Source organism: Jaculus jaculus, chromosome 5 (genome assembly GCF_020740685.1).
Source record: "Jaculus jaculus isolate mJacJac1 chromosome 5, mJacJac1.mat.Y.cur, whole genome shotgun sequence".
Classification (NCBI taxonomy): domain Eukaryota; kingdom Metazoa; phylum Chordata; class Mammalia; order Rodentia; family Dipodidae; genus Jaculus; species Jaculus jaculus.
Window position 1 is genome coordinate 68,621,528 of NC_059106.1, and position 24,554 is coordinate 68,646,081.

The window sequence follows — 24,554 nt, forward strand, 5'->3', positions numbered from 1 at the left end:
CACCATGCCCAGCTCAATAAATTTTGTATTTTAGACTTCTCCAAATCCTTTTTTCTGGGGGCATCTGCTTTTCGATTCAAACACTTAGTCTTATCACATTGCTTACTTAGCTCAGGTATCACTTAGTCCCATTGATACTTCTGACTTTTCAAGCTTATTTAGATGTTCCTCCTCTATGCTCTTGGATTTATTCATTCTCTGCTTAGTATAACCAAGAGCTGCACTAGGCACAGACAGTACTGATGAATAAAAAAAGTGCCTAGCTTCAAGAGGCTTTCATTTTAAGACAACACACAGAACAATAAACAGTTATAATTCAGGGAAGCACATATTACAGGGGAAGCACACTACACTATGGGAATATATAAAACAAATACCTAACTCAGACTTGGGGGATGGCTGGATGGGGGAGAAGGGTGTCAAACATTGCTTCTCAAGGGAGTAACATGTGGAATGACACCTGTAAGAAGAACACAAGTTAGAAAACACAATAGTGACTAAAAACCACAGTACCGACAACCTTTCTTGCTCTTTATTGCAAAAACTCTCATTTAATTGTGAAAACATCTACTTTTAAAACATATTTCTTCTCTTGGCTTTTTCTCTGTATCATTTTTTGGCTCCCATAATGCTTGTGATAATTACTACTTGCTCACTGGGTCTTCTTCCCTCCTGAAATGCCAATGTTCCTCATGGTTTTGATGCTTTCCTTTCCTGTTTTAATGTAAATATAAATACTATTCCTAATGACTTTCTCCCACTTTTAGAGCTTGAAACATGGGTGTATAAACTGAGGAGTCTCAACATTCTTCCTCCCCCCACCCCTGTTGCTTTATTTAGGCAGGGTCTTACTATACAACCCAGACTGGCTCCTCACCTTCCTGCCTCAACCTCTCCAATGCTAGAATTATAGGATTTTAGGCATGGTCCACCACATCTAGCCTTTTTGTTTTGTATTGTTTTAAGGCAGGGTCTCACTATTTAGACCAGGCTGATCTTAAACTCTCTATGTAGGACAGGCTGGCCTCAAATTCAGGATCCTGGGAACTCCCAAATGCTGAAACTCAGGCAAGTGCTATCATGCCCAACTCCATATTTGTACTTTTAGCTCTTATTACTATATAAATTTGCAGACCTAAAATCCAGTTGAAAACACAGCATTCCAACTAGATTATTTCAATGACCACAAAAAACTGGTTCAATTACTGACAGTTTTATGTTTCTGAGATAAGAGTTTTAATCTACAGCTGAGGCTAGCCTCACATTTACAATAATTCTCTTGCCTTAGCCTCCTCAGTGTTAGGATTACTATTGTGAGCTACCAAACCAGCTTTTTTTTTTTTTTTAATATGCCAACTTGGCTAGGTCACTAGTTGTATTTATTCAATCCAACACTAATCTAGATGTTGGTGAGAAGCTATGTAATAGATATTAAGTTTGCAACCAGCTGACTTTATGTAAGGAGATTATCCTGAAAAGTGTGAATGGGCCTGATCCAATTGGTTAAAAGACCTTAAAAGCAGTGCTGAGGCATCCCTGAGGCAGAGAAAGAAGCACCACCAACAGACAACAGCTTCAGACTACATCCAAAATTTCTAGCCTATTGTTGTTGTCAGCCTGCTCTAAGGACTTCAGATGAGCTCTTCTAACCTATCACTGCATAAACATAAACATTTCTATATTTCTCTGAATGGTTCCTGCTTCTCTGGTTGAACTCTGACTGATATAACAAGCTTAGAGTTTACTTGCAAAGATGATTTCTTCAAGAACCTAGTAAAGCTCCTGCACTATTTATTTCTAATCAGTTCCATGTGCCAGTACTATACCCAAAGTTTTAATTTTTCTGGATATATTTTTGGTTTTTTTTTAAAAAAAAAAAAACTTACTTATTTGTAAGCAAAGAGTATAGGTACATCAGGGCCTCTTGCCACTGCAAATGAACTCCAGATGCATGCAGCTCTTTGTTCATTTGGCTTTCCATGGGTACTAGGGAATCAAAACCAGACCAGTAGGTGTTGCAAGAAAGCACCCTTAACCACTGAACAATGTCCCCAGCCTTGAACATGGTTCTTAACCTTATTTTTCAGCTGAGTTGTTAGAATATGTTCCTTCCTCTCCATCCCACATTATACCATCACCATCTCTTACCTGAACTAGGGATTGAAAAGCCTCCTAAACTGGCTTCTCAGATTAGTTTTTTCTCCTCTATCTATTCTCCATACTGCTGCCAGAGGTCTCTTTCTGGAAAACAAACATGATCAAGTCACTATTCTTAAGAACTTTTGAAACTCCCTACTTAAAGGTTTAAGTTTGCTTTTTATCTCATTAACCTGTTTTAAATCTTATTCCCTTTGATTATCTTTGTGTTTAACTTTCTGTTGGTTTTCTAAGTTATTGAGATAGATGTTCAGGTCACTAATGTTTTTCTTCTTTTGTCACAGGTATTTAAAATTCAGGTTCTCTCAAAGTATTGCTTTAATCAATCATATCACATCAGATATGTATTACTAAGTACCCTTTTGTTCAAAATTCAAATCTCTTTTGTGATTTTTTTTTTTGAGGTACAGTCTCATTCTAGCTCCAGGTGAACCGGAACTCACTGTACAATACCAGGCTAAGCTCAAACTCACAACAACCCTCCTATCTCTGCTTCCCGAGTGCTGGGATTAAAAAGCATGCACCATCCTACTTGGCCACTTTGTGATTTGTTTGTTTGAGGTAGGGTCTTACTCTAGCCAAGGATGATCTGGAATTCACTATGTATTCTCAGGGTGGCCTCCAACTTATGGTGATCCTACCTCTCCGTTTGTGACTTTTTTTTTTTAATCAATGGGTTTAGAAATTACTTAATAATTTCTAAAGCTTTTCTTCAAGTTCTAATGGGAACATAATAGCAATTTACTTCCAAAATTTCTCATCTTTTTCCCTAGAACCTGTAGAAAGCAACAAAGAGGGGGTTATGAAAATGCACTCTGGTAAAGCTAGGAGACAACAAAGAACAGAAAATGCCAAATCAAAGTAAATATGATCCAGACTCAAGACTAGTGGAATCTATGTAAGAAGTCATATCTGAGCAATGGCAAATGACACGCATTAAAAAAAAGCCTAGTGGGGGAAGAGCAAATTTTCATTCTCAGAAATAAATGGTCCTACTTTAAATGTAATATTTAGAACTGAGATTTAATGGGGGACTCTCAAATGGAAGTAGAAAAAGAGATTAAAAAAATACACAAGGGGGGAAACAGAGATGGCTTTAGCGGTTAAGGCGCTTGCCTACAAAGACAAAGGACCTCAATTTGACTCCCCAGAACCCATGTAAGCCAGATGCACAAGCTGGCGCATGCATCTGGAGTTCGTTTGCAGTGGCTGGAAGCCCTGGCGTGTCCATTTTCTCTCTCTGCCTATTTTTCTCTCTGAAATAAGTAAATAAAAATATTTTTTTTAAAGTTCACAAGGGGGTTAGAAAGAAGGCTCAGCAATTAAAGTGCTTGCCCGCAAAGCCTAATGATCTGGGTTCGATTTCCTAGTACCCATGTAAGCCAGATGCACAAAGTGGTACATGCATCTAGAGTTTGTACTACATAGAGACCCTGGCACACCCATACACCCCCCCCCCACTGCATCTCTGTGCTTGCATGCTTGAAATATATTTATATACATATTGTTTGTTTGTTTGTTTCACTCTGGCCCAGGCTGACTTGGAATTAACTATGTATTCTCAGAGTGGCCTTGAACTCATGGCAATCCTCTTACCCTTGCCTCCTGAGTACTGGGATTAAAGGCATGCACCACTGCACCCGGCTTAAAAAATATATATTTTAAAAAGTACACAAGGGGGCTGGATAGATAACTCAGTGGTTAAAGGCACTTGCTTGCAAAGCCTAATGGCCTGGGCTTAATTCCCTAGTACCCAAATAAAGCCAGATGTACAAAGTGGTGCATGAATCTGGAGTTGGCAAGAGGCACCCATACTCACTCGTTTTCTGTCTGCTCCCCCTCTCAAACAAATAAATAAATATATTTATATAGACCTCACATTAAAAAAAAAAAAAACAAACTGGGGATGTAGAGATGGCTTAGCGGTTAAGCGCTTGCCTGTGAAGCCTAAGGACCCTGGTTCGAGGCTCGGTTCCCCAGGTCCCACGTTAGCCAGATGCACAAGGGGGCGCACGTGTTTGGAGTTCGTTTGCAGTGGCTGGAAGCCCTGGCGCACCCATTCTCTCTCTCCCCCTCTATCTGTCTTTCTCTCTGTGTCTGTCGCTTTGAAATAAATAAATAAAAAATGAACAAAAAATATTTTAAAAAATAAAAAAAAAACTGAACCAGGCGTGGTGGTGCATGCCTTTAATCCCAGCACTCGGGAGGCAGAGGTAGGATCGTTGTGAGTTCAAGGCCACCCAGATACTACACAGTGAATTCCAGGTCAGCCTGAGCTAGAGTGAGACCCTACCTCAAAAAAGCAAACAAAAAAAATTAAAAAAAAAAATAGCCAGGTGTGGTGGCACACGTCTTTAATCCCAGCACTTGGGAGGCAGAGGTAGAAGAACTGCCAAAAATTCAAGGCCAACCCTGAGACTACATGCTGAGTTCCAGGTCAGCCTGGATACAGTAAGTTCCTACCTCAAAAAACCAAAACCAAAACAAAACGAAACAAACAAACAAAAAAACTGGGTATGGTGGCACATGCCTAAAAAAAAAATACACAAAGGGTGGGAGATGGCAAAGTGATTAAAACTTGCAAGGCCTACTGGCCTGAGCTTGGTTGTGTGCAATTCACACAGTGCCAGCTGCACAAGAGGCACATGTGTCTGGAATCTGCTTGTAGTAGCAAGAGGCCCTGGCATGCCCATAGTCTGTCTGGTGTCTGTCACTCTCAAATTAACAAATAAAAATGTTTTAAAAATAAAAGGCATATGAGAAGCTGGGTGGTGCACACCTTTAATCCCAGCACTTGGGAGGCAGAGGTAGGAAGATTGCCTTGAGTTTGTGGCCATCCTGAGACTACATAGTGAATTACTGCAAAGCCAAAGGACCCAGGTTTGATTCCCCAAGCCTGGGCTTGCTTGAGACCCTACCTCACCGCCCCCCAACATAAACACACACAAAAAAGCCTGAGAATATGTAAAAGATGGCCTAAAAATGAAAGTCTCAGAAAAGATGAACAATGTGTTTTTCTTTTTCAATTTATTTTGAAATAATCTGATGCTTTTAGGAAATATAAAAATATGCCTTTCATAAATTCTCTAATTATTAACTTAGAAATCAGTCAATTTAAAAGGTCAGAGCTGGCTGGGTATGGTGGAACACATCTTTAATCCCAGCATTTAGGAGAGGTGGATGGATCACTATGAGTTTGAGGCCACCCTGAGACTACATAGTAAATTCCAGGTCAGCCTAGTCAAGGCTAGAGTGAGACCATCTCTCAGAAAATCAAAATACTAAGTCAGAGCTGCATCCTTCAGCAAGATCTAGAAAGGGCTAGGCTGGGAATGTGGCTTAGTGCTTGCCTATAAAGCATGAGGCTCTAAGTTCATTTCCAGCATACAGGAAAAAAAAAGAAAGACTCTAGAGGACTCCTGACTGGTAGTTCACAATACTTAAATCACTGAAATTGTGACGGGCCCAGGAGATGTGGTTATATTTAGAAGAAAGAATCCATTAGCACAAGAGGATAGAGGCCCTGAACAAGGAAACCTGGAAATGTCTTACTCTTCAGATGCAACCGATAGTCCTCCTACCACCATCTACTAAGTGGTTTGAGAGAATGCATCTCATCTAAATATGAGCAACGAGAAAATGGTAAGCATCCACACAAAATGCCATATAAGATGTAAAGCCACAGGCTGGAGAAATGGCCCTGTGGTTAAGGTGCTTGCCTGCAAAGCCTAACAACCTGGGTTCAATTCCCCAGTACTCATATAAACCCAGATGCACAAAGTGTTGCATGTATTTGGAGCTTGTGTGTAGTGGCTGGAGGCCCATTCTGTGTTTCTCTTCTCTTTATCTATGCTTGCAAGTGAGTAACTTTTTTTAAGCCAGGCGTAGTGGCCCCTCTCTTCCTAACTCAGCCTCCCAAGTGCTGGGATTATAGATAGGTGTGCATGTAATAGAGACTAAATTGTAATGAGTACATGGTAAAATAGACACAACAAAAAGTACCTTTAATCCCAACACTCACGAGGCAGAGGTAAGAGAATCGTCATGAGTTTGAGGCCACCTTGAGACCACGTAGTGAATTCCAGGTCAGTCTGGGCTAGAGTGAAACTTTACCTTGAAAAACAAAAAGCAAACAAACAAACAAAAGGTTATTTTTAAACAAACAAAAAAAGGCTGGCAACAGCTGGAGGCCCTGGAATGCCCATTCTCTCTCTTTCTTGTTCTGCCTTTCTCTCCCTCAAAAAAGTAAAAATTAAAAAATAAAGTATAGAAACCCTACCTCAAAAAAAACAAAAACAAAAACATAGACTTTCCTCCAAAGGTATGTAAAAGAGCTGGGAATATAGTATATTGGTAGAATGCCAACCTAGTATACATTAAGCCCTAGGTTCACCTCCTAGGACTATTAAAGAAAAGGTCACTTGTATCATTGCAAAGGTTATAATTCACAATGAAGAAAATAGAGATAAACATATGCTTTAAATAACACAGTCACAACATTCACAAAGCAGAAATTACTGAGGAAGATATAAGAAGAAATAGAAACATTAATAACAGGAAACCAGCATAGAGACACATATCCTGCCTTTTCCTAAAAATAAATAGGAGGAGCTAGAAAGATGGTTCTGTAGTGAAAAGCACTTGCATGCAAAGCCTGCAGAACCCGGTTTGATTCCCCAGTACCCAAGTAAAGCTAGATGCACACACTGGCTCACGGTCTGGAGTTCACTTGCAGTGGCAAATGGCCCTGGCATGCCCATGCCTTCTCTTTCTCTTTCTCTGCTTGCAAATAAGTAAATTAAAATGTGGGCTGGGGAAATGGCTCAGCAGTTAAAGGCACTTGCTTGAAAAGCCTGCTGGCCTGTGTTTGGCCTAGGTTCAAATCCCCAGTACCCAAGTGAAGCCAGATGTACAACATGGCACATGTACCTGAGTGTGTTTATAGTGGAAAGAGGCCCTGGTGCACCCATTCATTTTTTCCCCCCTCTCTCCATCTCTGCTTGTGAATAAATATTTTTAAATATTTAAAAAATAAATAGAAAATGAAAATTTTTATTGCTCCTACTTTGAAAGAACAAAAATAAATGACATAAACAATATAATCAAATGGTAACTCTGATGGATATTAAGTTAACATTACCTTATCAATTCTTTTGAAATTTTTTAAAACTTTTATTTATTTGAGAGAGTCACAGAGAGACAGATAGACAGACAGACAGACAGAGAATGTGTGCCCCAGGACCTCCAGCCACTGCAAATGAACTCCAGACACATGTGCCACCTTGTGCATCTGGCTTACATGGGTTCTAGGGAATTGGAATTGGGTCTTTTGGCTTTGCAGGCAAATGCCTTAACTGCTGAGCCATCTCTCTAGCCTTACCTTATCAATTTTTAATTCTGAAATAAAGCATCATAAAAATTGACCTAAAAAAAAAAGCACCTCAGCAAATCTGTAAGTAGAACGACAAGGCAGGTACACTGGAATGCACCCGTCCACCCTGTTACACGGGAGTCTAAAGCAGGAGGAACATTTGAACCCAGCCTGGGCCACATAGTGATGATACTGTCACCCAAAAGGAGAGAAAAAAAAATGAAAAATAGCCATGGGAGGGAGCATATGCCTATAATCCCAGCCACTTGGGAGGCTGAGTTCAAGGCCTTCTTGGGCAATTTATTGAGATCCTGCCTCAAAATAAATTTTTTTGAAAGGGGTCAAGAATGTAGCTCACTGGCAAAGCACCCGCCTGTTGTGTACAAGGTTCTGGACTCAATCCTGAGCATAGCAACAACAACAAACAGCCACATTCTCTGATTAATAACAAAATGAAATCACAAATTTATAACAAAATGAGAAAAAGACTTTCAAATTTAAAATTTAAAAAGCCTCTCAAACAACATATATCATAGGGGAAAAAAGAACTGAAAGTTGCAGCTTCTCAAAATTATATAATGAAGACACTACAAGTTAGAAGCTTTGTTGTAAAGAAAAAGTGATCAGATGAAAATTCACTGTTTTGAACCCTTTTACTAATAGGAAAACAATGAAAGTAAGTTATTGATCTAGTTCAAAACCTAGAAAAACAACAGTTTCATTTAGCTAACTGAAAGGATAAAAACTACAAAAAGTAAAAAAAAAAAGAATTCAGATAGAGGGCTAGAGAGATGGCACAGTGGTTAAGGCCACATTCGAATCCCCTGCACCCATGTAAAGCCAGATGCACAAAGTGGTGCACGCATCTGGAATTTGTTTGCAGAGGCTAGAGGCCACGATGGATCCATTCTCTCTCTAACCATCCTCTCTCTTTCCTAATAAATAAATAAATAATCTTTTGAGGCAAACCCAACAGACTGGCCTTTTTTTTATTGGGGGGGGGGGACTGGAGAATTGGCACGCCAGGGTCTCCAGCCACCGCAATCGATCTCCAGACATATGGGTCCCCTTGAGCGCATGTGCAACACTGCACAATTGCATCACTGTGCACCTGGCTTATACAGGACCTGGAGAGTCAAACATGAGTCCTTAGGCTTTAACCATTAAGCCATCTCTCCAGCCCTGCATTTTAATTTAAAAAGTAAAGTATTAGCAAAAATATTTAGTTATTAAAAGAATCTAGAACTAGGCATTATGGAGCATGCTTTTAATCCCTGTGCTCAGGAGGCAAAGGTAGAAGGATCTCCATGACTTCAAGATCAGCCTGGAGCTAAAGAGTGAGTTCAGGGTAAGCTAGGTTGGAGTGAGACCCTGCCTCAAAACCAAATAAACCAAGAATCTAGGAATGTCAGGGATGTGTGTGTGTGTGTGTGTGTGTGAATGTGTATTATGCACATGTGTGTGGAAACAAGAGATGTCAACACTGAGTGTCTTCTTCAGTTACTCCCCACCATAGTTTTAAAATGTTTTGATTTATTTATTTTATTTGCAAGCAGAAAGAGACACTAGTCACTGTAAATGAACTACAGATACAGGTGCCACTTTGTGCATCTGGCTTTACGTGGATACCAGGAAATCCAACTCAGATCATTAAGCTTTTCAGTTTTTAGGCAAGCACCTTAACTGCTGAGCCATATGTCCAGCCATCTACACCTAATGTTATGAGACAGGGTCTATGGCTGAATGTAGAGTTCACTGATTCCAGTAGACTAGCTACTGATCCCTACTAGCTAGGGATCCTCTTGTCACTGTCTCCTGAGCACTGGGATTATACACATGACTTTTACATGGATGCGGGGGATTCAAACTCAGATCCTCATGTTTGTGTGGCAAGAACTTTACCTGCTGAGCCATCTCCTCAGCCCCAAATTTGTTTTAGTGTTATAAAAAGAAAAAGAGAGTTATCATTAATAGCTTCATAAAAACTAAAAAGGTGTATGACAAAATTTAGCATGTATTGTTGAATAAAGTACTTACAAAAATAGGAATACTGTTGTCCTTAACAAGAAAATAAATGCTCCTTAGCATATAAGCATATAATGCCATAGTAATTCATACAGACACAATGAAAACATCTCTTTCAAAGTGAGGAATAAAAAGAGTCTGTCTACCTATTACTACTGTTTACTATTGCCCTGTCTAAATTAGTCAGCAGAGTCTAATAAAAAATAGAGGTATTAAGCTGGGCGTGGTAGTGTACACCTTTAATCTCAGCACTCGGAGGCAGAGGTGGGAGAATTGCTATTAGTTCGAGGCCACCCTGAGACTATATAGTGAATTCCAGGTCAGCCTGAGCTAGAAGGAGACCCTACTGCAAAAAATAAAACAACAAAAAAAAGAGGTATTAGAACATATATGCAAGTTTGTCTCTCCCCTTTCCAGGCAGGCTGGGATATTTTCTTGCTTGCCTTCTACATGTGACTTGCTTTAGGGTGCTTTATCTGTTTTATTGCATGTGTGATTTCCCTTTGATCTCAGAGTCCTTCACTATTTCTTAATCTTCTCTGGTCTTTTCTGTGAAGGTGATCTTTTGGTTTGTAGGCTTTGCCTTCCACGTGTGGGTGTATGTGCCTGCTCCAGAGCTCTTACCTCCGCCCTGGAGATTTCTTCATGGATTTCCTACCTTCTCTCCCCTTTCCAGCACTCAAGGAGGATAATTCCCCTCTGACTTGAGCCTTTCAACTAGCCTCCTCCATGGATCTTAAATCTCCCTAAAAGAAACCTCATGTTTCATGATTTTTCCCTAAACAAACTAAATATTTATAATTTATCCTTCTTGAAGCCTATTTTATCAATTCTTTCCTAAATAGAATAAGGAACCAAAAGTTGGAGTTCATGAGTCTGGTGAACCACTCTGAACCCCAAAATCCTGCATCAGAATGGTAATTGAGTATATCTCTGACTAAGAAGAGAAAAGGCCACTTCCCCACATTTCTGTACATCACTCAAGGTATGTGAGGGAAGGCCCTCACAGAGCTGTTTTGTGCCTTTTCTCATAAAGCCCTGTTGATGCTCAGGTGCATTCAATCCCCTCATCTTGCTCGCTCTCTCTTTCTCTCTCTCACACACAGGTGCACACTTTATCTCTCTCACATTTCTCTCTCTCGGACTCCCTTATCCCTATCCCTGTCATAAAGTCTTACATTAAAAAATAGAGATATTAAAAACCAAAAGAAGGGGCTGGAAGGATGGCTTAGCAGTTAAGGTGCTTGCCTGCAAAGCAAAGGATCCAGGTTCGATTCCCCGGGACCCAAGTAAACCAGATGCACAAGGTGGTGCATGCATCTGAAATTTGTTTGCAGTCGTTGGAGGCCCTGGTGCACCCATTTTCTCTCTCTCTGCCTCTGTCTGTCAAACAAATAAAACAAAATCCAATAGAAGAGACATATCCATTACTCTGTGCAGATCATATGATTAGAACCTAAAATCCTCAAGAAAATAACTTGAAAAATTCTACAAATGATTATGGGATTCTTTTTTTTTGTTTTGTTTTTGAGGTATGGTCTCACTCTAGCCCAGGCTGACATGGAATTCACTAAGGAGTCTCAGGGTGGCCTCGAACTCACAGCAATCCTCCTACCTCTGCCTCCCGAGTGTTGGGATTAAAGGCGTGCGCCACCATGCCCGACTTTTTTTTTTTTTTTTTTTTTTTGAGGTAGGGTCTCACTCTAGCCCAGGCTGACCCGGAATTCACTAAGGAGTCTCAGGGTGGCCTTGAACTCATGGTGATCTTCCTACCTCTGCCTCCCGAGTGCTGGGATTAAAGGTGTGCACCACCACACCTGGCTCTGATTATGGGATTCAGTAAAGGAGAAAGATTTTTAAAAAAAAGTTAGTACACAGAAGTTACAAGCCTTCTTGTATAATAAAAACCATTTATATTAAATACTAAACTAGTACTATTAAATATTGAACCTAGTTAATAGCTACAAAAGGCAAATAATACCAAGACACAAGTAAATTTTATGTGAGGAAAGCTAACTCTTCTGAAGGAAATGAATACAAAGACACTATCTTCTTGGACTCAATGCTGAACTCAACATATTAAAGTAGCCAATTTGTCCTAATTTAATTGATAAAATAATGAGATGCTAATAAAAATAACGAGTCTTCTCTCATTAGATATTTATGTTTCTAAAGGTCATGTTGTAAAGGTTACGTTAAGAATGGGCTTGTGACCTGGGCATGATGGCACACGCCTTTAATCCCAGCACTCGGGAGGCAGAGGTAGGAGGATAACCTTGGGTTCAAGGTCACCCTGAGATACATAGTGAATTCCAGGTCAGCCTGGGCTAGAGTGAAACCCTACCTCAAAAAACTGGGGGGGGGGGTTGAGAATGGGTTTGAGAGCTGGAGAGATGGCTTAGCGGTTAAGGCACTTGTCTACAAAGCCAAAAGACTCAGGTTTGATTCCCTAGGACCCACATAAGCCAGATGCAAAGGTGGCACATGTGTCTGGAGTTTGTTTGCAGTAGTTAGAGGCCCTGACATGCCCATTCTCTCTCTTTCAAATAAATAAATAAATGTTCACAAAAATGAATGGGCTTAAAAACTCTGAAATGAGAAAATGAGACTAATTTTTTAAAAAAAAGCATTTTAAAATTTTATTCATTTATTTGAGTGAGAGGAAAAATATGGGGGGGGGGCAGAGAGCAGGACCTTTAGCCACTACAAATGATTCCAGATGCATGTTCCACCTTGTACATCTGGCTTTCGTTGGTACTAGGGAGTCAAATCTGGGTCCTTAGGCTTCACAGGAAAGTGGCTTAACTGCTAAGCTGTCTCTCCAGCCTGAGACTAATCTTTTTAAAATATTTATTTATTTACTTGCAAGTAGAGAGAGAGGGGAGAGAGACAGAGATATTGGGCATGCCAGGGCTTCCAGCTGCTGCAAAGGAACTCTAGATGCATGCACTAAATTGTGCATCTGCCTTTACATAGGTACTGGAGAACTGAACTCAGATTGTTAGGGTTTGCAAGCAAATGCCTTGACTGCTGAACCATCTCTCCAGCCCCCCAAATGATACTAATCTTATCATATATGAAAGTCACACAACAGAGCTGGAGAGATGGCTTAGCGGTCAAGGCGTTTGCCTACAAAGTCTAAGGAACCAGGTTGGATTCCTCAATACCCACATAAGCCAGATAGATACCCATGATAGTACATGCAGCGTCTAGAGATCGTTTGCAGTGGCTAGAGGCCCTGGTGCACTCATTCTCTCTCTCATAAATAAATAATAAAATATTTTTTTAAAAGGCCACAAAGGCTGGAGAGTTGGTTTAGTGGTTAAGGTGCTAGTCTGCAAAACCAAAGGACGAAGGTTCAATTCCCTAGGACCCACATGAACCCAGATGCACAAGGTGGCACATGCCTGTGGAATTTGTTTGCAGTGGCTGGAGGCCCTGGCATGCCCATTCTCTCTCTCTCTCAAACAAATAAATAAAAATATATTTAAAAAGTCACAAAAATAAATGTGACCAATACATGTGTGTGCATGTATGCCAACAAGGAAGCTTCTGTGGCAAAAGAAAGAAAAACCAACAAAAAATAATTCATGCCGGGCATAGGGGTGCACACCTTTAATCCAGCACTTGGGAGGCAGAGATAGGAGGATCACTGTGAGGGCAGCCTGACACTACATTGTAAATTCCAGGTCAACTTGGGCTAAAGGGAGACCCTACCTTGAAAAACAGAAACAAAAACAAACAAAACCCCCTCATCATTCAAAAGGTCAAAAAACAAGTAATAGCGAGGCATGGTGGTGCATGCCTTTAATCCTAGAACTTGGAAGGTGGTAGCAGGATAGCCAAGAGTTTGAGGCCAGCCTGGGACTACAGAGTGAGTTCAAGGTCAGCCTTGGCAAGAGTAAGACCTTGGTTGGGGGTTGTGTGTGTGGGAGAACAAATGCTGAAATCATATTACAGACAAATGGTTAATCTTAACTTAGAAAGTGCTCTCAATAGAATGGAATTTCAAATGGGAAAGTGTGGGGGTGGGGAGGGAGGGAATTACCATGGGATATATTTTATAATCATGGAAAATGTTAATAAAAATTAAAAAAAAAAGAAAGTGCTCTCAATAAATGAGAAGACCAAATATCCAACAGACAAAATAACACATAAACCAATAGTTTATTGAAAAAATAATTGGGTTGGGGAGATGGCTCAGTGGTTGAAGGTGCTTGCTTTCAAAGTCTACTGGACCAGATTCAATTCCCCAGTGGCCACCATGTAAAGCTAGATGCACAAAGTAATGCATACGTCTGGAGTTCATTTGTAGCAGGCCCTGATATACCCATATTCAATGTCTCATAAATAAATAAATATATTTTTAAAAATAACACAAGAGGGCAAGGGACATAAATAAGAGGGGAGAATGCTTGCTTAGCAACACCCACAAAAAAAGGGGGGAAGAAAAAAGAAAGAAAAGTAGTAGACTACATAAGTGAAACTGTGGTCAAATGCAAATTAAAGGTACCTCTATTTTCAACTGTTTTCTTTTGTTCATGCCTATAACCCCAGCATTTAGGAAGCTCAGGCAGGGATATCAAGAGTTCAAGGCCAGCCTGGGCTACACAGTGCGTTCCAGAACAACCTGGTCTACACAGCAAGAACCAGTCTCAAAACACCCATTAGTGACTCAAAAGTCATGAAGTTACAGCGGAGCACTGAGATATCTCTATTACACTCTCCAAGGCTCAGGGCCAATTGGGGAAGAGATGGAAAGAATTAAGAGCCAAAGGAAGGGTAAGATTGCTTACAATGCAGTCTTTCAGATACAAATGGCTTTGATATCATGACACTTGAAACTACTTACATAAGACCTTCATAATAGGAGGAAAAGATGATGACATCAAAATAGAAAGGCTAATTGGAAGGGGGAGGGAATTTGATGGAACGTGGATTTGAGAGGGGGAAATGAAGGGAGAGAATTATCATGGTTTTATTGTCTATACTTATGGAAGCTGTCAATAATTTTTTTTTTAAAAAAGGAAAAAAATCCCCTAAAAATAGCAACCTGATTGATAAAAACTTAAAGTTGGACAATTCTAGTGTCAAAGAAACGGGTACTCTCACTCATGACCTCTATGGAGAGCAACACTGATGAAAATTATACATAAGCATATTTACCCTTAATTTATCAATCTCACCTCTAGGAATTTTATGCATATATTAAATATATATGAAATAGTATTTGGAAATGCAATTAAAATCAGCTCTTCAAGCTGGGCATGGTGGTACATGTCTTTAATCCCAGCACTTGGGAGGCAGAGGTAGGAGGATCACCATGAGTTCGAGGCTACCCTGAGACTACATAGTGAACTCCAGGTCAGTGATAGAGTGAGACCCTACCTCCAAAAAATAAAAATAAAAATGAATAGAATTTCAAAGGGGAAAGTGTCGGGGGGGGGGAGGGAGGGAATTACCATGGGATTTTTTTTATAATCATGGAAAATGTTAATAAAAATTAAAAAATTTTAAAAAATAAAATAAATAAAAATAATAAAAATAAATCAGCCCATCCATATACACAAAGGGGACTAATTAGATATTGTGTCCTATTGTCACAATGGCATATATAGCTAGGGAAAAACTGAGGAAACTGTGTAATGATGTGAGAAGATATAAGAATTCCAGGTTCTGAGCAGGTGACATGAAGACTCTGGAATAGCCCACTGTGCCAGAAAGCAAGAAAGTCACCAATCAACAGAACAATGTGGTTTTCCATGCAAGAATCCTATCTAGTGCAAATAGAATAAAGGCATGAGAAAGTTACGAGATGGTACTCTCTAGTTAAAGAAGTGAAATCTAATTAGGAAATGCAGAGATCCCTGAACCTCTCTTTCATGACTGGCTAGTGTTATGGGTCAGTCTCAGCAACACCACAATGAGGACCACTAGCATTGTCCAAACAGGACACAACATAAAGCACTTGTATCTTCAACTCGAAGCAAATTAAACTTACAGCAACAACTCTTAGTTGTCAGGAAGTACAGGTGATGGAAAGGCAAAAGCATAAGAAAAAAAAACAGATTTGGGGATATTTTATAGGAAAACTGACCAAGATGCATTTAAGAAGTCAATGAGATTTTTATAGAAGAGAAGGGGGGGGGTTCTGGAGAAGTGGCTTAGTGGTTATGGCACTTGCCTGCAAACCCAAAGGACCCAGGTTTGATTCCCTAGGACCCATGCGTGCCAACGTACAAGGTGGCACATGTGTCTGGAGTTTGTTTGCAGCCACTAGAGGCCCTAGCATGCTTATTCTTTCCCTCTACCTGTCTCTCTCTCTCACACAAATAGATAAAAATAAAATATTAAAAGAAAAAGAGAAGTGGGGCTGGGGAGATGACTCAGCACTTTAAGATGCTTGCTACCAAAGCCTGCCATCTCAGGTTCAATTCCCCAGTGGCCATGTAAAGCCAGATACACAAAGTGGCACATGCATTTGGATTTCAAATGTAGTGGCAAGAAGCCTTGGGATACTCATGTTTGTTCTCTTTTTTTCTCTCTACTTGCAAATAAATTTAAAAAAAAATATTTTTTGGTGCTGGAGAGATGGCTAGCAGTTAAGGCAATTGTCTGTGAAGACTAATGACCCAGGTTCAATTCCCCAGTATCCATGTAAGCCACATGCACAAGGTGATCCATGCATCTGGAATTTGTTTACAGAGGCTAGAGGCCCTGGCACACCCATTCTCTCTCTCTCTCTCTCTCTCTTTTCCTCACTCAAATAAATAAATAAATAAAATATTTTAAAAATACTTTTCTGGACTGGAGAGATGGCTTAGCAGTTAAGGCATTTGCCTGAAAAGCCCAAGGACCTGTGTTTGACTCTCCAGGTTCCACATGAGCCAGATGCGGAAGGTGACACAAGCACGCAATGCTGCACATACGCACAAGGTCGTACACATGCCTGCAGTTTGTTATCAGTAGCTGGAGGCCCTGGCACACCAACTTATATTCATTCTCATTCTCTCTCTCTCTCTCAATTCTTTAAAAGGGATGGCTTACTGGTTAAGGCACTAGCCTGCCAAACCGAAGAACCTGGTTTGATTCCCCAGGACACATATAAGCCAGATGCACAAGGTGGCACATGCTTCTGGAGTTTGTTTGCAGTGGCTGAAGGCCCTGGTGCACCCATTCTCTCTATCTGCCCCTCTCTCTCTCTCAAATAAATAATAATAAAAAAATAAGCCAGGCATGGTGGCACATGCCTTTAATGCCAGTACTCAAGAAGCAGAGATAGGAGAACTGCTGTGAGTTCAAGGCCACCCTGAGACTACATAGTGAATTCCAGGTCAGCCTGGGCTAGAGTGAGATCCCACTTCTAACTAAATAAAAAATAAATTAGGTAATTAATTAAAAAAAAATCTTCTTAAGGACTGGAGAGATGGCTTGATGGCTAAGGTGATTGCTTGCAAAGTGCAACAACCTGGGTTCAATTCCCCAGCACCCACGTAAAGCCAAATGCAAAAAGTAGTGCATACACCTGGAGTTTGTCTGCAGTGGCTGGAGGCCCTGGCGCACCCATCTCAGGATGGTGGTGCACCCCTTTATTCCCAGTACTTGGAAGGCAGAGGCAGGAGAATCACCGTGAGTTTGAGGCCACCCTGAGATTACATAGTGAATTCCAGGTCAGCCTGGGCTAGAGAGAGACCCTACCCTGAAAACCCCCAGCCTTCTCCCCCCCAAAAAAAAGAAAATGAAGAAAAATCCTGATAAACTGAATAATGGCTATATACACAGCAGGTGGTGTCACTCTTTCTACTTGTATTGAAGTTGACAAGATTTGTAGGAAAGCACCTAAAAATGAGAAAGCAGCCGGGCACAAACTACAGTCAACAAACTTCTCTTTTTTTTGGGGGGGGTATGTGTGTTGCAAGCACATGTATGTACAGATACATGCGCTCCACCAATCATTTTAGATGCCCTTCTCTATCACCGAACCGTACATTTGCTTGAGGAAGGGCTTCTCCCTCAACCTAAAGCAGCCTTTTTCAGTAAATGAGCCCAGCCCCCCAAGATATTCTCTAGTCTCTAACACCCTGCAGACTGAGGTTACAGATGTGCATGGCAATGCCCAGCTTTCTGGAGGAATTAAAAAGTAGTGAGGGGTGGAGAGATTGCTTAGTGGTTAAGGCATTTGCCTGCAAAGCCAAAGGACCCAGGTTCAACTGCCCAGGGCCCATGTAAGCCAGATGCACAAGGGGGCACATGCGTCTGGAGTTTGTTTGCAGTGGCTGGAGGCCCTGGTGTGCCCATTTTCTATCTGCCTCTTTCTCCTTCTCTCTATAAAATAAATAAATGAAAAACTTAAAAAAATTAAAATTAAATGCAGTGATATCTGGCCTAAGAGGCCCTCATGCTTAGTGGCAAGCACTCTTAGCTGCTGAGCCATCTCCCCAAATTCTTCTCTTTTATTTTTATTTATTTGAGAGAGAGAAAGAAAGAAAGAAAGGCAGATAGAAAGGAGAGTAAGAGAATGGGCACACCAGGGTCTCTAGCCACTGTAAACAAACTCCAGATGCATACGCCACCATGTGCATCTGACTTAATGTGGGTACTGGGGAATCGAACCTGGGTCTTTAGGTTTGCAGAAAAGTGCCTTAACTGCTAAGCCATTTTTCCAGTCCCCCTTCTCTTTCTCATATACATACATTTTATGATGAAATGGTGACTCGATCACATCAAGGCTTTTATATTTATTTTTATGTGCTTGATTCATGTTTAGTAGAATTCTAGGACATGTTCTGCATAGAAGGTTTCCAAATGAAATGTAACAAAATTACAAAAGTTTTCCAGGTTGTCATAATACATATCCAAATACTAAGATACCAGTATATATATATGTGTGTGTGTGCGTGTATGCATATATGCATATATATATATTTATGTATATAAAATTACATACAAAATCCATATATAAACCTATAAGTATCCAATTTAGAATATGATTCAGTTCCCTTACCATCAATATTAAGCATCATTTTCCACATGGCAGGCCGGACAGACTGATGGAATCCAAACCATACTTCCCTGCCCCCTCCCAGAGGGTGGTCATATCCTTCTGGAGCTGAGAAAAAGGAACGCCCCACAGGCGTGTATCTACAAAAATTAAAACGGCATGCTCAGTCCTTTCCTTCCCGTATAACTACTCAAATCTGTAGGATGGGGAGACTAAAGCATAGACAATTAATTTAGCATAATGACACTTATCATTATGAATACACAACAATACTTTCCAAGGTTACGAAAGTAAAAAGTAGACATTCTAAATTAAGAAATCCATCAGTTCCCACTCTGAAATTCTCCATTCTCAAAATTACTTTACATAGAATGAATTTTATTTAAAATACTTTTTGGGGGCTGGAGATATCGCTCAGTGGTTAAATACACTTGCTTGCAAAGTCTTATGGCCCAGGTTCAATTCCACAGTACCTACATAAATCCAGATGTGCAAAATGGCATATCAGTTTGAAGTTCACACTCACTCTCTCTCAAATAAATAAATAATTTATGTTTAAAATAAATAAGATAGCCGAGTGTGGTGGCTCATGCCTTTAATCCCAGCACTTGGGAGGCAGAGGTAGGAGGACTGCCATGAGTTGGAGTCTACCCTGAGATTACCAAGTGAATTCCAGGTCAGCCTGGGCTATAATGAGACCCTACCTCTAAAAACCAATAAATAAATAAATTAAATACTTTCATAAATATAGGTCATAACTGAGCTGGAAAGATTGCTTAGTGGTTAAGGCACTTGCCTGAAAAGCCTAAGGACCCAGGTTTGATGTCCTAGCATCAACATAAGCCAGATGTACAAGGTGGTACATGTGTCTGAAGCTTGTTTGCAATGGCTAGAGATCCTGGCATGTCCATTCTCTATCATCTGCTTTTTTCTTTCTCTCTCTCTCAAATAAATAAGTAATAACTGAACAAAAAGCTATTTCAAGATATACTATCTATCTTTTAAAAGATATGTATATGACACATATATAAACATGTAAAAACACAAATGAAATACACAAATGTAAAATACTAGTGATCAAAATAGCAATGTGGCTGGGCATGGTGGCACGCTTTTAATCCAAGCACTGGGAGGCAGAGATAGGAGGACTGCTGTAAGTTCAAGGCCAGCCTGTACTGCAGAATAAGTTTCAGGTAAGCCTGGGCTACAGTGAGACCCCCACCTTGAACAAAACAATAACAATCTGTCTCTCTTTCTTTCCCATAACTACTATCCAGGGCCTAGTACATGCTAGGAAAATGCTCTACCACTGAACTATATCAACTGCCCAATAGCAGTAATTTAAACACAGTTTGATACTATTATATAAACTGTGAAATTACTTCTAAAACAAGGTGATTTAAGTTTAGGAGTATGTCAGTTATTTAAAATTCACAGCCTCTCCCCTCTTACCATAACTGGACTGATGCTCTCACATCTCATAACGTGTAAACACAGGAGGAATACCAACCATCCCACTGACGATGGTCCTCAATGGAATGGGGGCAAGGAGGAGGGGAATGATAGTACCAACATATGATATATCCATACAACTTTCTACTTAAAAAAAATTACAGCTCTTAAGAGAACATGTTAGACATTTTCTATTAAAAATTCATTAGAATAGCTAAGCTAATTTTGTATCTTCTTACATGCTGTCATTGGACAACTGAAGTAATAAAAAGTATACAACATATACAGGTTAATCAAGAAAGCCATGTACAAATCACTCTTAGGAAGAAAACCTTCAAATTTAAAAATCTAAAGACAAGAAAAAGCCAGAAGCACCCACTTCATGGAGGGCAGATGTCGTAGCACCACATCAACGGCATGGACAGGGTTAGTGCTGATTGGCTTGTCTAATTCCAGTGGCTCAGGCAAGGTCCGTCCTGTCAGCACTTCATGAAGTAGGTGCCAACTCACCCGAGACACAAATTTGATTGACACCTTGAAAGGCCGATCTTTTCCACCTTCCCCAGGTAATGTAACATCTAAGTCTACCTGTTAATGGGACAAGAGTCAAGTGGTAAATGTTAAAAAGGATGAATGTAATTGTTTAAAATTTAACTTATAAAATACCTGAGAGCAAACAGGCAAAACTAAAAAAATGTTTGGGGGGCAGGGGGCATCTGAGGCAGGTTCTCACTCAAGCCCAGACTGACCTAGAACTTACTCTAGCTCAGGCTGGCCCTGGACTCACAGTTATCCTTCCACCTCAGCCTCCTGAGTGTTGGACTTAAGGCATGCACCACGACACACAGGAAAAAAAGAAAAGTTACAAGCACAATGTCAAATGAATATTTTAAGACTTAAATCACATTGGTATTCATGCTATGCTATTCTTCATTGCAAAGCACTGCATACTACCTAAATGCACGAATATTTAGGCAGCTATAAAAGAAAAAGATCTTTTGAAACTGCTACAGAATAATTTCCAAGCTGTATTATTAAAAGAACAAGTATAAAATATTACAAAGTATGAATTTTTTGTGTGAGAAAAAGAAAATTAGTATTTGGGAGCATATTAAGTAAGGTTCTAAGTAGCCAGACATGTTGTTTCAGCTACTAGGAAGGCTGAGGTAGGAGGATCACTTGAGTTTACAAGGAACATAATGAGATTGTCTTAAAAAATAAAAAAATTAGCTGGGTGTGGTGGCACACGCCTTTAATCCCAGTACTCAGGAGGCAGAGGTAGGAGGATCGCCGTGAGTTCAAGGCCACCCTGAGATTCCATAGTGAATTCCAGGTCAGCCAGGCTAGAGTGAGACCCTACCTCGAAAAACAAAGACAAAACAAAACAAAAATAAAAAATTAGTATACATGTCAGGGCTGATGAGATGGCTCATCAGTTAAGGCCTTTGCTTGCGAAGGCTAATGACCCAGGTTTGATTCTCCAGAACCCATGTAAGCCAGATGTACAAGGTAGCACATGCATCTATAGTTCATTAGCAGTGGCTAGAAGCTCTGGTGTGCTCATTCTCTTTCTCTCTCTGCCTCTTTCTGTCTCTCTCAAATAAATAAATAAATAATTTAAAAGTTGTACATATTAAATATCTTAAATTAGTAAGAATGGAGGGAAAAACTAAAACTGAGTATACAGAGAAACCAAAGAACCCTAATGTTTTTCAAATATCATCATCACTTTAAATTAAAAAAGCAAAACAAGAAAACTCTAATGCAAGTAACTCTTTTAAAAACTTTTTAAAATAATTTATTTTTATTTATTTGAGAGAGGGAAAGAGGCAGAGTGAGAGAGAGAATGGGCGCACCAGGGCTTCCAGCCACTGCAAATGAACTCCATATGCATGTGCCACCTGTGCATCTAGCTTATGTGAGTACTGAGGAATCAAACCTTGAACCAGAGTCCTTAAGCTTTGCAGGCAAGTGCTTAGCCACTAAGCCATCTCTCCAGCCCACAAGTAACTCTTCTGGTTTTTTTTTTTTTTAAATTAAATTTATTTATTAGAGAGAGAGACAGAATGGGTGTGACAGGGCTTCCAGCCACTGCAAAATAACTCCAGATGCGTGTGCCCCCTTGTGCATCTGACTAACAAAGGTCCTGGGGACTCAAACCTGGGTCCTTTGGCTTTGCTAAGCCATCTCTCCAGCCCACACAAGTAACTCTTGAACGTGGTATGCCTACTAGACTCTCAGTTTGACAAGTGAGCTGAAGAAAGCAGGTCTGAAATAAAAACTGCACATAAAATAAAACCTTAAACTCTTCTTTTTTGGTTTATATTCTCTAGTGGTATGAGGACAGATATTCAGAAACTAATTTATATATACCTAAAGAAATGAGAAAATAGGAAAAGTAGTGATAGTATCTAAAGAAAAAGGAAGATGCAAATATAGAAACAATGAGAAAAGGAAAAATTTTTAGGATTGGAAGGCTAAAATTGGAAACATTACTGTGAACTCATGAAATTTAAGTCAGGTTTACTATATAAAGGGTTATCACTGTATTATTCACATGTATATCCATATAGACATATATATAATGTCTGTCTATGGAAAGGGCTTAGAAGCACAGATACCTCAGTATTACTGAGTAGACACAGTTCTCAGAGTTGTTTTTTTTTTTTTAGATTTACTTTTATTTATTTATTTATTTATTAGAGACAGAGAAAGGGAGAGAGTGACAATGGGTGTGCCAGGGCCTCCAGCCACTGCAAACGAACTCCAGGCACATGTGCTACCATGTGCATCTAGCTTATGTGGGACCTGGAGAATTGAACTGTGGTCCTTAGGCTTAGCAGGCATGCGCCTCAACCACTAAGCCATCTCTCCAGCCCTCAGAGTTGGTTTTAAGGTTGAATTCCAAAACTAAAAGAAACCAGGCTACTCTGAGAATGGTAAGGTGTGGGGCTGTAGCAGCAAAGGTAAAGATGAATCTGGAACACTTGGTTGTGCCAGAGTTAAATGAAGCATGAGAGAAGAAAGCATAGTCATCTGTGGTGGCTCACATCGGCAATCTCAGCATTGAGGAGGTTGAGGCAGGAGAATTACCAGGAGTTCAAGTTCATCCTGATTATAATGAGTTCTGGGACAGCCTAGAGTACAAGAATGAGACTCTCAAATTAAATTAAATGATCTCCTTTATAGCATGATACCAAGTAATAAATGCAGAAGGAATGACACATAGGAAATCACCATTGTTATACTGTAATAATTCTTTCAAGCAAGAATCAATTGTGGGCTAGAGAGATGGTTCCATGGATAAAGCACTTGCTACTCATGGGTGAGAATGCCCACAACCCACATAAATGCCAGGTCAACATGGCAGCCCACCTGTAATCCCAGTGCTCAGGAGGCAGAAAGAGGGGATCCCAAGGTAAGCTGGCTAGCTAGACTAGCTGAATGAAGAGTTCTGGCTCAACTGAGAAGAAACCCAGTGCTCTCCTGGTAGACCCTCATGGTGCAGGCAAGTGCTATGGGAGCTGCTGGGGAATAAAGAATAAGCAAGGGGGCTGACGAGATGGCCTAATAGTTAAGGTGCTTGCCTTTAGAGCCAAATGACCTGGGTTCAGTTCACCAGTACCCATGTAAAGGTAGATACACAAAGTAACACATGTATCTGGAGACTGTTTGCAGAGGTGGAGGCCCTGGCATGCCCATTCTCTGTCTCTCTTTTATCTCTCTCTGCTTGCTAATAAATAATAATAAAAAAAAAAAGAATAAGCAACCATGGCCCAGGGAATTTTGTGGAAGAGTGGGCGGAAAGATTGTAAGAGCCACAGGTTGAAACATCATGCCCAGAGGTATTCTCTCCCCTCCCAAAATAACTGACTACTGCTCCCACAACACATAAACTACAACCCCATGGGGAATACCTGCAACCCCAGGGAAGAGTGTCCCCAACAGAATGGGAGCAGGGACGAGGGAAGAGAGGGTACCAATATATGATGTATCCATACAAAACATCTTGTTAATAATAATAACAATAATAAACATTTAAAAAAATAATAGGGCTAGAGAAATGGCTTAGTGGTTAAGTCATTTGCATGCAAAGCCGAAGGACCCCAGTTCAATTCCACAGGACCAATGTAAGCCAGATGCACAAGGAAGTACATGTGTCTGGAGTTCGTTTGTAGTGTTTGGAGGCCCTGGTGTGCCCATTCTCTCTCTCCTTCTCTCTGCCTCTTTCTCTTTCTCAAGTAAATAAACAAACATAATTTAAAAAAAAAAAAAAGAATAAGCAGGGGATCCTGCAAGCTATGGAACCAACCAACTGGGCAAGAAGTACGCATCTGTGCAAGAATGGCACAGAGTCCATGCGGGAAACCAACCGTCCTATGACTGGATATGAGATCTGCTCACTACCTGGTCCTGGGAACTGAGTCAGAACCTCATGGCCAGGACTCTCACAGACTCCAGGGAAAAGACCCAATGCTCTCTAGATAAATCAAGTGGGCATACACATCAAGAAGCCTCTCAAGGGCTGGAGAGATGGCTTAGCGGTTA

The 24,554-nt window shown here is 40.3% G+C and overlaps 1 protein-coding gene across 5 annotated transcripts in view; it reads right to left on the minus strand.

Moving 5' to 3' along the window:
• Positions 1-24,554, minus strand: part of Ago3 (argonaute RISC catalytic component 3) — a 148,519-nt gene that overhangs the window by 65,749 nt on the left and 58,216 nt on the right. For 2 of the 5 annotated variants that reach the window (XM_004665222.2, XM_045148894.1), the window contains exons 4-5: positions 20,386-20,594; positions 18,558-18,694 (exon numbers count right to left, since the gene is read on the minus strand). In XM_004665222.2, coding sequence (XP_004665279.1) covers positions 18,558-18,694; positions 20,386-20,594 — 346 coding nt within the window. Of the gene's footprint in view, positions 1-377; positions 461-2,148; positions 2,221-18,557; positions 18,695-20,385; positions 20,595-24,554 lie in introns of those variants that run through there. The other 3 variants (XM_045148897.1, XM_045148896.1, XM_045148895.1) reach the window with 3 other exon arrangements.